The sequence below is a fragment of the Hemiscyllium ocellatum genome, chromosome 23, assembly GCF_020745735.1.
Source record: "Hemiscyllium ocellatum isolate sHemOce1 chromosome 23, sHemOce1.pat.X.cur, whole genome shotgun sequence".
NCBI classification, from domain to species: domain Eukaryota; kingdom Metazoa; phylum Chordata; class Chondrichthyes; order Orectolobiformes; family Hemiscylliidae; genus Hemiscyllium; species Hemiscyllium ocellatum.
In genome coordinates, this window is record NC_083423.1 from 38,951,534 (window position 1) to 38,966,973 (window position 15,440).

Sequence of the window (15,440 nt, forward strand, 5' to 3'; positions counted from 1 at the left end):
CCTTCAGTGTGAATGGAGGAGATTTCGTCGCGTTTCTCGGGACTACGCCAGCTGATCCTATTCAGATGGGGTTGATATTTCGATCTCTTTTTTTTTCTTCTCTCTTGTGCCCTGCCCACACAACGTGGCAGTTTGGCTGCAGAGTCAGAACGCACTCAAGTATTGGGTGGACAGACACGCGGTGGGACCATCCCGGAGATTCAACAGCCTGTCAACATTTTGAAGTGGCAGTCAGTGAGGGGCATTACTTCACGCTGTCTTTCCCCGCCATCGACAATAAAACCAGATTCTGTTCAAATCTTTCCGCTGCGCAGTACTCCGCGGTGGGTGGGGGGCGGGGGGGGGGGGAATACTGTACAGGTTTCATATTTGGCCTTTCAAGACTCGAGGAATTAGTCATCGTTAAGTAAAACTTCACTTTTTTAAAAAAAAAAGTTTCTCTCGTTGTGGCACAGATTTGAGATACGCTGTCTTTCCCTCACATTTATGCTGTTTAGTGCGAGGAACTATAATGAGTTACATGAATTTATTTGTATAACAGGTAGTGGATTCGTCACTTTCTCTTCTAAATGACGAATCTTTATGTGTTTGTAATTCTTGTTTCTTCCATATCCCCGGATCATTGTCACACAGCGGAAAGCAGCAATAAGTTTAAATCACCACAATATTGAATTAGAAATAATTCACAGCATCAGTATTTTGGGGAAATATTGGCAAATCAGATTAAGCAATAATTATGAGCACCAGGCAATTGCCAGGTGAAATCAGCACAGAAAGTCAAAAACCAGAACAGGAAATCTGGGAAAACATTCTGCTGACGTGACAGCATTTGATGACAGCAACTTGGGAGATAGATTGTAGCCTGGTTGTGGGTGACTTCTGGCTTGTTGAGGCGGATACAGTGGGCAGTGTGCCATGACAACAATCCAGTAAAACTCTTTTATTTTCCACTGTATGCCCACTTATCTGTTCCAACCATACCTACAAACACATCTTCCTCTCCCTTCCCTGTTCAGCACCCTGAAGCGAATATTCCCTCCATAGCATCAAGGTCCATCTCGCATTGTAGTTACTCCCATTCCTCTTGCACTTTATCTAAATGCAGGAAATGAGAAAACTTGCCTTTTCACTTCCATTCTTTTCAAGGTCTTTGACTCAAACACTTCTTCCTGACTTAACAGTAATTTATTTCTAATTCAGTTTAGTAAACAGTATCCAGTGCTTACTTTGCTGTCTCCAATAAATTGGGAAGATGAAATTCAGATCGAGTGATTGCTTTGCTGAGGATCTCAGTTCAGACTGTAAGCATGTGAGATTCTGAGCACTTACCATTGCAATTACTCACAAACATCTCTGTCCTTCACCTCTAATACTCATTGAATGATCAATGCCTCACTATTCACACAAGTTCAAGGAACAGCTCCTCCTCTTTCTGGAAGGCCCTTTCCAGCCTTTCAGTTGCAGCATTTAACTTACTGACTTTAAATCTGCTCCCAATGCTCCCGTGTTCTCAGAAAGTTGGTCCTGGTAATTGACAGTGGCTGCGTCAGAGGCATAATGAGTGGAGCAGGTACATTTGATGCTTGGTCACGGGGATCTTCTGTCAGTAAACACCTAGCAATATAGTCCACACTCCAAGCTTTGTATTATACAAGATTGAGCAATATGTCATTTTGCTTGACATAAACTAAAAATCTTCTATCTACTTGTCTCCATTCTAACTTTCACAGTTCCGTGTGTGTTAATAAGCATTTTCCTATTTGTTTTCTTTCACTTTTAAGAGCCAGAGGCAAGGACCAATGACAATACCTAAAACCCAAACCAAGTACTAGAAATTAGTAGTTTATCAATCAGCAGGCCATCTCATACCTAAATACAGCCAAAAATAACAGAAAATACTGGACAGAACAGACACCGCTAACCTCTGAGGTGTGCACACTTTACCAGACTGGAACATATCATAATGACTGGCTTTGTTCTGACAAATGTCCCAAACCTCAAATAAAAATATGTTAATTCTCTCTGTAATGTTGATGAATGTAATTCACATTGTGAGCACAATGTTTTCTCACTTTAGGTTTCTGCAGTATCTGAGTTTTTTTGTCCAAACCTGCAAGATGTTTCTGGCTAACCAATAAGTGAGTCAAAGTGACAATAATCTAAGTTGAGACGATCAACACCTGAACAGATAGATCTCAGAAACTGCTTCTTAGCCACGATGCCTTTGAAGTAACTTCTTCCTTGCTAAACTATAACATGTACTCTTTGTAAGTCAAGGAAAGTAAGTCAAGTCAAGGAAAGTCATTTATTGTTAAAAGTGACAAGTAAAAGACCTTGTAGAAACTTTCTTAATAAGAAACATGCTCACTAAGATGTCCTATTTATCTCATAACAGTAATGTGATTGACCCATAACTGCCTCTGAATGCTAATTTAGTCAGTTAAGAAATGATTAAATAAAAATAGGATCAGGGCAGTATAACATTGCACTGCAACTATATTAATAAGCATATTCAAAAGCAGGTGGACAATAAATCTATACACCTTGATATAATTATGTGACATATACTGAATTATAACAGAAGGAAGAATTCACATGTATTTTAGAAGAATTCATGAATTTAAGATTCTCAAAGCACTTCACAATCAGTAATGCAACCATGAAGATTGACAAATGGTTTCCTACCAGTAACCACTTTAGAATAGGACACAAAGTGACTATTTTCAGGGTGGGTAATTCTACATTTTGAAAAACTACAGATTTATCTTCTAATTAAACTAAATTGGTCTGTAATCCTTTGGTCTATAACTTATCTCTTTTTCAATTTAAAATGGTCTCCAACTTTTTCAGATTTTCAACTGTTGCAGCTTTTAAAAATTTCTGTTGGCAAAATTTGTCTGTCCAACGTTCCTTAAGCTCTCAAATTTGGCCCTGAGTTTAAATATTCGGGATATTTCAGGTTTAATGCAAATAATCATACTCACTTCTTTAAGAGATTAGCCAACTGAGGTTAATCAATCTGCATCTGGATATTCTGTATTTTCAGGTAGATTTTTGAAGACTTTTATATCATTATGCATTCTTTACGGAATTAAAAATTACTCTGTAGCAAAGATCCTTGAGGAACAACATTTTTAGACAGCAAGATTTTTTTTATTCATTCAAATGATTCATAGGCCAAAAACTTATTGCTTATCCCTAATTGCCCAGAGGGCAGTTAAGAGTCACCCACATTGCTGTGGGTCTGGATTCACATGTAAATCAAACCGGGTAAAGACAGCAGATTTCCCTCCGCAAAGAACATTAGTGAACCAGGTGGGGTTTTCCTATGAATCAGCAATGATTCCATGGTCATCATTAGACTCATAATTTCAGATTTTTATTGAATTCAACTTCCATCATCTGCCATGGCTGAATGTTCCCCAAAATTATGGACTATGAGAACAATTCAGGGTCAGATTAAACATGTATTCATCTAGAATTCATGTTGTGCAGTTAGAAGTACATAGAACCACAGAATATTTCTTGAGCAGATGCAGAAGAAAGATTCATTATCAGAATTTTTTTTTAGATGGATTGAGCAAACAGAAATGTTGAGCTGGTAATCACATCCCCCTCCCTGAAGCTTTCAGAAAAGATATTGCGGGTTAAACCAAAGACTTTATAGAGTCAGAGAGCTAATGCATGGTGAATGTAAACACAGATGATCTTTGTAAGTCGTACAGGTCCTAAGTACAAACTGATGGTTGACATAATCACCAGAACATGCAAACATAACAATACACGTGGAAGTGAGGCCTTCTGTATGCACCAAAGAAATGCTCAGTTTTCAATCATTTTTACATGGCATGTGACAGAAAGGGCCATTGACAGAAGCAATGTTCTAGATCAAATGCTGTGACTGAACCAAACAAGCCATGGATAAGGAGTACCTTCAAACTATGTTAAAGGTCATCTGCTGTCCTGACACATGAAGTGATTAACGAACCAGAATCTGACAATGTACACAACAAGGCAAAGAATCAGAAATATATGTCTCACACTGTCAATCTCACAGAAAACACCTATGTCACCACAACATCCAAAGTATTTTCAAAATTTTACTCAGAAAACTGGTGGCTTTTCATTATGTGCTCAACACCTATACCCACAACACACATTCAAATGACAGGCAATATTGACTATTGTGGCAATCAGTGGCATTGCCAACATCATTACATCTGAACTTATTAGCAAATTACCTATGCATATAGAGACTCAGACTCACTTGATATTGTAACGGGTAAAAACAATGACTGCAGATGCTGGAAACCAGATTCTGGATTAGTGGTGCTGGAAGAGCACAGCAGTTCAGGCAGCATCCAAAGTGCAGTGAAATCAACGTTTTGGGCAAAAGCCCTTCATCAGGAATTCCTGATGAAGGGCTTTTGCCGAAATATCGATTTCGCTGCACTTTGGATGCTGCCTGAACTGCTGTGCTCTTCCAGCACCACTAATCCAGAACCTCACTTGACATTGTAACTAGTTAAACTACTTTGAAAAAGAAAGGAATGTTGTTTGTATACTTTGCCTTTAAGAGAGCTTTTCTTCAAGGACTCCATGTGCTGTGCGTAGACAATGGCAGTTAATCTAGGTAAGAACCCTCCTGGTGCTTACCACCTACCACCTTACCAACCTTCGCATAAACCAAATCATCCAATGACATTTCCGCCACCTCAAAATGGACCCCACCACTAGCCTGGCTCTCTGCCTTTATTCCTGATGATGGGCTTTTGCTGCTCTTCGGATGCTGCCTGAACTGCTGTGCTCTTCCAGCACCACTAATCCAAAATCTGGTTTCCAGCATCTGCAGTCATTGTTTTTACCAGGGATTTGGGTTCGATTCCAGTCTGTGTGGAGTTTGTACGTTCTCCCTGCGTTTACGTGGGTTTCCGCCAGGTGGTTTCCTCCCACGGTCCAAAGATGTGCAAGTTAGGTAATTTGGCTATGCTAAATTATACATAGTGGTCAGGGAGCTATGGGGAATACAGGGTTATAGGGATGGGATGGGTCTGGGTAGGATGCTGTTCGGAGGCATGGTGTGGACTTGTTGGGCTGAATGGCCTCTTTTCACACTGTAGGCGGTTCTATGTAACATAATGCAGTCCAAGAAAATGTAGATTCGATGGAGGTTTCACATAACAAAAAAAGGCACGGGTGTGGGGAAAGGACAAGCGAGTGGATTAATTTGTTCTTGCTGAGAATCTGCAAAGATTGACTTTGGCTGCACCTTCATTTTTTGTGGAAAGAACAATGCTCTGCCCCGCTCGCCTCGCTCTGGAGGAAGCTTAGCCCCGCTAGCCTCGTTCTGATCTGGGATCGGGGCGATCCGCCTCACGAGTTTTGCGCGTCGCCCCGCTAGCCTCGTTCTGAGATGACGGTTGCGCCACGAGCCTCGTTTTGGGGAGGGTTGGTCTGCCCCGCTAGCCTCGTTCTGGTGGTCACATTGCTGGGTAACAGTAATGGACGCTCCGGACTGAGGCGGTGAGGGTGCCGGAGGGAAGAGACCGCCTCCGCGACCAAATCACCGCAGTCTCCGTCATGAAAGAGGTTCTTTAGTTCCTTCTTCGGAGAAAGGGTGTAAGCGATGGCGGGACTCATCAAGAAGCAGATCCTGAAGCATTTGTCCCGGTGAGTGGGCGGTAAATGCGGACAGCTCCGAGCGACCGCGATGTTGTCCTCGGGCCCGCTCGACCCGAGCCAGGGGCTGGGGGGTGGGCGGCTGCGGTCCCCGCCTCACGCACGGGTGGCGGTAATTGCCGGATTATTGAACCAACTAGTCCGTTATGTACTGAGGAACCCATTCTTTACACAAATTGATCACAAAACCTCCCAGAGAACGGATGGGTCGAGGCAGGGCAAAAGTCAGGTTTATAACGAGAGGAATGTACAGGGAGATCGGCCAAATAATTATCGACACCGGAGCGCAAGGAGAAAGCTGCTTCTCTGGTGTTTTATTTTAGGCAGCCCAAGGGAAGCGGAGAAAACTTTTCCCTCCCAAATTGATTTGGCGAGAGAGACTGGCGGGTTGTGGTGATTTGTCTTGCGGGCGGGCTCGATAAGTTCATGGTCCAATTTACAAATGGGAATCCAGTGTTTCAGACTGTGTTGGTGACACGTCGAGACGGCTGGAAACTGTTGGCTTGGTTCAGATTTCCCAGCTAAGAATGAGCTTTGTCATTGTGCATGCTTTCCACCTCGGTGAAAATAGACAGCTCAAATGCTGAGCTGAGATTTGGGATCGTACATTAAATGACCGCTGGAGTTCTGTTGTGAATTGCGTGGGGACAGAAGCATCGCAAGGCTGATATTTTGCGCTGAACACCCAGTTGGCGCAGAGACACGCATCATTGTAGGTGGTGCTGGTTTGAAACTGGATTGCCATGTTTTGCAGATACACCTGTCGGTTGAATAGATGATGTCACACTCAGTTAGGGTTGTACCTTAAATACAACGTGCTGAATCATTTGAAGTATTTTCACTTGATTTCAGGGCTTTTGATGTCATGTCAGCTTTTTAACATAGCAGTAGGAAATGTGGACGAAAAATGTAGGATTTACTGCCATCTTGTCATGCGAAGCAGTATGAGGGTGACACAAGTCGAGTATATTGCCGTCCTTTGATTAGTGAACCATAAATATTTGAGATTTGGTCAAAACTGGAAGTGCTGTTAGTGTTACTTTCTCCTAATCCATCATTTTCATTAAAAACCATGAAACTATTATTCTTAAAAATAAGAGATTAAATAGAACAACACGAGAGACAGTGGACTGCAACACTATTCCAGCTGTGGATTTGAAATAAATCTGGAAGTACAAGAGGTGGACATGTAACTACCATATTGTTGAGTGAAGGAAATTTGTCATTGTTACCTCACCAGGCATACTTATGACAATTCACTAATGTAGTTGACTCTTGATTGTGCTCTGAAATGGCCCAGCACACTGTTCAGTTGTACTAAACTGGTATAACTTTCACATAGATGCAGTGACTGAAGAAAAGAATTTAGCATCATCTTCTCAATGGCAATCAACAGTAGACAGTTAATGTTGACATTAGGTACAAATTAATGGTTTAAAAAAGACTTGTGCTTTTTGTTTACCTCTTTTTGCTTCTGATAAAATGGATGCTTACTCACTTCTTTGAAAAGTGTTGTAGTTCCTTCATTGATATTCAATCAAAATCTTGGACTTCCCTATGAAACAGCACTTGACCACACAATCCAGCGGTTAAAGAAGGAAACTGATCATCACCACCCTCTTGTGGGCCATTAGCAATCACCAGCAATGTTCATCATTTAATATTTTAAAGTAGAAAATATTATGGTAGAATGTTTCAGATCATTTTTAAACTACTAACATATTAGATCTAATCACTATCTTCAAGTTTTTAAGTCACTTCTCTATTAGGTATATTATTGCTCTTGTTTTTCGGGCCTAAATGACTTGGATTTGGCTCGCAACACAAGTCTGCCTTTCCTGGAAACTCAGGAGGTAGATTATATTTGAAACTTTGAGTCCTTACTTCTAATTTGAGTAGGTTGCTGCAAATTAAATTGTTGCTGAAAATGTGTTGCTGGTTAAAGCGCAACAGGTCAGGCAGCATCCAAGGAACAGGAAATTCGACGTTTCAGGCAAAAGCCCTTCATCCTGATGAAGGGCTTTTGCCCGAAACGTCGAATTTCCTGTTCCTTGGATGCTGCCTGACCTGTTGGGCTTTAACCAGCAACACATTTTCAGCTCTGATCTCCAGCATCTGCAGACCTCACTTTTTGCTCGAAAATTAAATTGTTGGCCAAATAACTTGGATTGTAACATGCTTGTCTGGGATGTAAACATTTGGCAGGGCTACATCTACTGTTGAAAGTGTCAGGAAACCACATAGACCAGCTGCTCATGCTAGTGTAAAACTGTTGGAAATTTTAGTGTAAATATTGCACCAGTGAAAGATGGTCCTGTTCAGAACTGTAAAGCATCCTGCAGTAAGCTGCATGAAGGGCAATCACTGACTGAGACAGTGCAGTCACCAATCCCTTGGGACTGGATTCACATGAGGAAGAAGTTTGCTGTTATCAGTGGAAAATTGAAGGTAGGTAGTTGTTTGCATGCTTGTTTACATATTTTGGGGAAATGCTATATTATGAAGAAGACTGGTCTTGGTTGCCATATCCAAGCAAATATAAAGGAGACCTAACTTTGTCGTCATTGCTTCAAAAGAAGATGGTGGTGTTCTTGCTTTGGAGTCAGAAAGATGTGCATTCAAACCCTATTCAAGACTTGAGTGCTCAATCTAATTTGAATTTAGTAAAGTACAGAGGAAGTGATGTACTATTGGATGTGCTGTCTTTGAGTTTAAACATTAAAGAGAGACCTTATCTACATTTTGACTTGGATAGTAGAAGGGAGATCCTCAAGCATCCCTTTTTTAAAAAAAAGAAAGTTCTCTGGGGTCTGGGCAATACTTCACACCCTGAAACTGATGGGCTAGTCGTTTGCCTTATCTCTGTGGGTGTTTGTTGTGAGCAAACTGATTTGCATGCTTGTCTACAAAACCATACACTTAACATATTTTGTTGTCTGTGAATGATTTTGGAGCAGTCTGTTGGTGAGCAAGGAATCCTATATAAATGTTACATTATTTAAAATAAGTAGGCAACATAGAAGGCTTTGTGCAAATGAGCCATTTGACTGTACTGTGTATGACCAGAAGACTTAAGGCTTTAGTGCACCTGCATTAGTCAACCCATCTTGCAGTCCTCTGCCTCATCTCAGTCATAATTCAAATCCACCGAGGGATATTCACCCTCACCCTGCTTGATGTGATCTAAATGCTAGTGACAGTGAAAAGGAATGAAGGATAGAACAATCAGAGGAAAAAATGTGGCAATGCTAAACTACTGAAGTACACCAGCTGATACGTTGAAAACAATGACTAAGTGTAACTTAATAACTGAAAGAAAAATGACACCACTTCACTTCAAACGAATTTCTCTTGTAGTGTGCACAGTATGTTAGTTTTCATACTGTTTTGTAGAGATGGACAGCATCTTTGGGTGGATTTGAAATCTAAAGTAGGTCTGATTTACGTAATTTTATATTATTGTTAAAAGGTTTGTGCATGCCAGCAGTGAGGCTTCAATTCATTTCTCCCCTACCTCTATGCGTGCATAAGACATATTAAGCATAATATGAGGCACCACCAGCAACCTGGAACCTGAAAGCCCCATGGTCTTAGCTTGCAACATTCTATGTTCATGGTGAGTGATGATTACACAGTAATGATTGTGATGTAGTTACTCCAGTTTATTTGCAAAAAGCAGAAAAGAACTAAAAGGTTGCAGCATTTTATTATAGATACTTTCTTCTCAACCTATTCAGGGATGTTATTACACAGCTCTGAAGCAGGTGGGACCTGAATCTGGGCCCCATGGCCCAGAGGTAAGTGACATGACCATTGCACCACGAGAGTGTATTAACATTTTATTGAACTGAATGAAATGTGATTGGTTAGACCTAACCAGTTTAAGAGGTCTGCCTCCAACAAGTCAATTCTGACTTTTGACTATCAATTAGTCATAGAGTCATAGACATGTACAGTACAGAAACATAGCCTTTGGCCCAACTTGTCCATATTGACCAGATTTCCTAAATTAATCTAGTTCCATTTGCCAACACTTGGCCTACATCCCACCTCCTATTCATTTGCCCATCCGGATGCCTTTTAAATCTTGTAATTGTACCCCCTCCACCATTTCCTCTGGCAGCTCATTCCATACATGCACCACGCTCTGTGAGAAAAAGTTGTTCCTCAGGTGGCTTTTAAATCTTTCCTCTTTCATCCTAAACCTATGCCTTCTAGATCTGGACTCCCTCACCCCAGGGAAAAGACCTTGTCTATGTACCCTATCCATGCCCTTCATGATTTTATAAACTTCCACACAATGGCCACCTTGCTGATCTTTGGTCCTATTCTCTCCCTAGTTACCTTTTTGTCCTTAATGTATTAATAAAATAGCTTTGGATTCTCCTTAACTCTAGTTGCCAAAGCTATTTCATGTCCACATTTTGCCCTCCTGATTTCCCTCTTAAGTTTACTCCTACTGTCTTACTACTTTTCTAAGGATTCACTCAATCTTTGTCTATACCTGACATATGTTTCTTTCTTTTTCTTGACCAAAACCAGTTTCTCATTCGCTGCACCTACCAGCCTTGCCTTTCACCCTAACAGGATCGTACTGTCTCTGGACTCTCTCCATCTCATTTTTGAAGGCTTCCCATTTTCCAGCATCCCTTTACCCACAAACGTCCACACCCCAATCAACCTTTGCAAGTTCTTGCCTAATACCATCAAAATTGACTTTCCTCCAATTCAGAACTTCACCTTTTAGATCCGGTCTATCCTTTTCCATAACTGTTATGAAAATAATAGAATCATGATCGCTAGCCCCAAAATGCTGCCCCACTGACACCTCAGTTACCTGCCCTGCCTTATTTTCTGAAAGTAAGTCAAGTTTTGCACCTTCTCCAGTAAGAACATCCACATATTGAATCAGAAAATATTCTCACTTCCACCCTTACAGCTTCCCTTGATGTATTCCTTGATGTACAGCACTAATAGTTAAATAGTGCTGTGAAGAAGGCATATGGCATACTGGCTTTTATTGGTAGAGGAATTGAGTTCCGGAGTCCTGAGGTCATGTTGCAGTTGTATAAGACTCTGATGCGGCCGCATCTGGAGTATTGTGTGCAGTTTTGGTCGCCATACTATAGGAAGGATGTGGAGGCACTGGAACGGGTGCAGAGGAGGTTTACCAGGATGTTGCCTGGTATGGTAGGAAGATCGTATGAGGAAAGGCTGAGGCACTTGGGCTGTTTTCATTGGATAAAAGAAGGTTTAGGGGTGACATGATAGAGGTGTACAAGATGATTAGGGGTTTAGATAGGGTTGACAATGAGAACCTTTTTCCACGTATGGAGTCAGCTATTACGAGGGGGCAGAGCTTTAAATTAAGGGGAGGTAGTATAGGATAGACGTTAGGGGTAGATTCTTTACTCAGCGAGTCGTGAGTTCATGGAATGCCCTGCCAGTAGCAGTGGTGGACTCTCCCTCTTTATGGGCATTTAAACAGGCATTGGATAGGCATATGGAGGATAGTGGGCTATTGTAGGTTAGGTGGGCTTGAGTTGGCGCCAAAGGGCCTGTACTGCGCTGTAGTTTTCTATGTTCTAATACTATCCCTTATCAAAAACGCCACTCCTCCTCCTCTTCACCCGCCCCCGGGCCCCCCCCTCCCCCCAACAATCCTTTCTATAGTATTTGCATACTGGTACATTAAGCTGCCAGTCCTGTCCATCCTTGAGCCACGTTTCTGTAACTGCTATGATATCCCAGTCCCATGTTCCTAACCATGCCCTAAGTTCATCTGCCTTCTCTGTTAGTCTCTTGCATCAAAATAAATACAGTTTAATTTACCTTGTTCTCTGCTTTGTTCCTGCTTCCCTGATTTGTTTGACTTGTTCCCTTTCCCAACTGTATCAGCCTCAGATTGATCTCTTTCCGCATGATCTCCCTGGGCTCTCTCTCCACCTTCCTCCCCCACCACCACCACCACCTTTACTACTTTACATCCTCCCAAGCAACTCCAGCAAAGTTGCCTCATCGTATGTTAGTCCCCTTCCAATTCAGGTGCACTCTGTACTTCTTACAAAGGTCATTACATTGTTTCCTTGTTGAGAGATTGTATGGTGTTTATGTGAGGGTGAAATTCCCACAAAAGTACCTGTACAGACATATGGGCTGTGAAATTTGTGATCCTCACCACAGCTTTGTTGTGTGATTTTCCTCAAGAAAATCTAGTCTCAATAAATGGAATTGTTCAAACAATAGAGTTGCTGTCTTCACTTAAACTTCCCCAGATGATTTAGGTATAGTTTCAAAATTTTGCTGTCGTTACTAAAGCTTTACCTTTTTATTGCTGAAAACATTTGTGTCCCACTTGGAAAAGCCATTGTTCAGATCAACAACATTGCATTCTTGACTTTACCAGAACTGATTGCTTGATGACAACAATGAAGCTGGAGATTGGTGTTTAGTACAATTTGTATCTCTTTTGAATATTTCATTTTGATGGCTATGGTACCATCCATTTTATTCTCTATCTGGTGGCCAAAAATAGCTACTTTTTTGATAGTCTGGAAGTCACCATGTGCTGATACTAATATAGCAGTTGCTGAATTAAAAATTTTTTTTTTTTTTTCCTGAGTGCCTGTTCTGTATTGATAATTTAGATTAGCTCAGTGATACAAAAATCATGACTTCTTCAAATATCACATCAGTTGAAAAACGGAGCTGATGTTTTAGTGCAGTTCTTGGACAGTGCCATGTTATCGGAATACTATGCTTATGATGTGATCAGCAGTTTATTGTTCAAGTGAGAAATGTTAAAGATCCAGTAGCCTTATTTTTCGAATACTATAATATTCTGGTTCAGACCTGGCTCTCTTGAGCAATGTGACTATGATCAATTTAGCTGACCATTCAGTTGGTTCCTATTTGTAGACTGTCCCGCTCTCTTCTTTTAGTCATTAACGTAAATGATTTGGATGTGCGTATAACACGTATAGTTAGTAAGTTTGCAGAAGACACCAAAATTGGAGGTGTAGTGGACAGCGAAAAAGGTTACCTCAGATTACAATAGGATATTGACCAGATGGGCCAATGGGCTGAGAAGTGGCAGATGAAGTTTAATTCAGATAAATGTAAGATGCTGCATTTTGGAAAAGCAAATCTTAGCAGGACTTATACACTTAGTGGTAAGGTCCTAGGGAGTGTTGCTGAACAAAGAGACCTTGGAGTGAAGGTTCATAGCTCCTTGAAAGTGGAGTCGCAAGTAGATAGGATAGTGAAGAAGACGTTTGGTATGCTTTCTTTTATTAGTCAGAATATTGAATACAGGAGTTGGGAGGTCATAGAACAATACAGCGCAGAACAGGCCCCTCGGCCCTTGATGTTGCGCCGACCTGTGAACTATTCTCAGCTCATCCCCCCCATACTATAACAAAAATCATCCATGTGCTTATCTAAGGATTGTTTAAATTTCCCTAATGTGGCTGAGTTGACTACATTAGCAGGTAGGGCATTCCACACCCTTACCACTCTCTGCTGAAAGAACCTGCCTCTGACATCTGTCTGAAATCTATCACCTCTCAATGTGTAGTTATGCCCCCTCGTACAAGCTGATGTTATCATCCTAGGAAAAAGCCTTTCACTGTCTACCCTATCTAATCCTCTGATCATCTCATATGTCTCTATCCAATGAGAACAGACCCAAGTCCCTCAACCTTTCCTCATAAGACCTTCCCTCCAGACCAGGCAACATCCTAGTAAATCTCCTCTGCACCTTTTCCAAGGCTTCCACATGGGGGCGAACAGAACTGTACACAGTATTCCAAGTGTAGCCGCACCAGCATCTTGTATAGTTGGAACATGATATTGCGGTTCCGGAACTCAATTCCTCCTCCAATGAAACCTAACACATCGTATGCCTTCTTAACAGCACTATTCACCTGGGAGGCAACTTTCAGAGATCTGTGTGCATGAGCTCCAAGATCCCTCTGCACATCCACACTACCAAGAATCTTTCCATTGACCCAGTACTTTGCCTTCCTGTTATTCTTCCCAAAGTGCATCACCTCACATTTAGCTGCATTGAACTCCGTTTGCCACCTCTCAACCCAATTCTGCAGTTTATCCAAGTCCCCCTGCAACCTATAACATTCTTCCAAACTGTCCACTACTCTACCAACTTTAGTGTCATCTGCAAATTAACTAATCCATCCACCTCTGCCTGCATATAAGTCATTTATAAACAACAGTGGTCCCAAAACAGATCTTTGTGGCACACCACGAGTAACTGGACTCCAGCATGAATATTTTCCATCAACCACCATTCGCTGCCTTCTTCCAGAAAGCCAGTGTCTAATCCAAACTGCTAAATCACCCTCAGTTCCATGCCTCTGCATTTTCTCCATCAGCCTACCTTGTGGAACCTTATCAAAGGCTTTACTGAAGTCCATGCATACCACATCCACTGCCCTACCCTCATCTACATGCTTGGTCACCTTCTCAAAAAAACTGAGGTTTGTGAGACACGACCTGCCCTTGACGAAACCATGTTGACTATCTGAAATCAAATTGTTGCTTACTAGATGATTATAAATCTTATCTCTTATACTTCTTTACAAAACCTTTCCTCCAACAGAAGTAAGGCTCACTGGTCTATAATTACCTGGGTCATCTCTACTGCCCTTCTTGAACAAGGGCACAACATTTGCAATGCTCTCGTCCTCAGGTACTAAACCTGCAGACAATGATGACTGAAGTATCAAAGCCAAAGGCACTGCTATCTCCTCCCTAGCTTCCCAGAGAATTCTCTGATAAATCCCATCCGGCCAAGGGGACTTGTCTACTTTCACTCTTTCTAGAATTGATAACACCTGTTCGTAACTAACCTCGATCCTTTCTAGTCTTATATCTCGTACCTCATTCTTCTCCTCTACAATATTCTCCTTTTCCTGAGTGAACACCGATGAGAAATGTTCATTTAGCACCTCTCCGATCTCTACGTGGTCCACACTCAACTTCCTACTTCTGTCTTTGACTGGCCCTTTTCCTACCCTAGTCATCCTTTTATTCCTCACATACCTATAGAAAGCTTTAGGGTTCTCCTTTATTCTGTTTGCTAAAGATGCTCATGTCCTCTCTTTGCTCTTCTTTAACTCTCTCTTTAAATCCTTCCTGGCTGATCTGTAACTCTCCATCGCCTCATCTGTACCATCTTGCCTCAATAACACATAAGCCGCCTCATTCTTCGTAACAAGAGATGCAATTTCTGTAGTAAACCATAGTTCCCTTACCTTATCACTTCCTCCCTGTCTGACGGGGACATACCTATCAAGGACACGCAATATCTGTTCCTTAAACCAGCTCCATGTTTCGATTGTCTGCAACCCCTGCGTTTTGCTACCCCATTCTATGCATCCTAATTCTTGCCTAATTGCATAATTGCCTTTGCCCCATTGATAACTCTTGACCTGTGGCATGTCCCTACCCCTTTCCATCACTAAACTAAATATAACTGAATTATGGTCACTCTCTCCAAAGTGCTCACTTACAACTAAATCAGACAGCAAGCACCAGATCCAGTGTGGCCTCCCCTTGTGTCGGCCCTCCGACATACTGTGTCAGGAAACCACCTGTACACATTGGACAAAAACTGATCCACCTGACGCACTAGAGCTATAACATTTCCAATCAATATTGGGGAAGGTAAAGTCCCCCATAATGACCACCCTGTTGCTTTCACTCCTACTCAGAATACTTTTGCTAATCCTCTCTTCCAC

General features: G+C 41.7%; 1 protein-coding gene across 3 annotated transcripts in view; it reads left to right on the top strand.

The window, feature by feature from the left end:
• Nucleotides 1-5,489: 5,489 nt before the first annotated feature.
• The window catches only part of bltp3b (bridge-like lipid transfer protein family member 3B), a 143,547-nt gene continuing 133,596 nt past the window's right edge, over nucleotides 5,490-15,440 (top strand). For all 3 annotated transcript variants that reach the window (XM_060842909.1, XM_060842906.1, XM_060842907.1), the window contains exon 1: nucleotides 5,490-5,670. Coding sequence is in view for 2 of the 3 variants with exons in the window: in XM_060842906.1 (XP_060698889.1) it covers nucleotides 5,627-5,670 (44 nt within the window). In the remaining variant the exon portion in view is untranslated. The remainder of the gene's footprint in view (nucleotides 5,671-15,440) is intronic.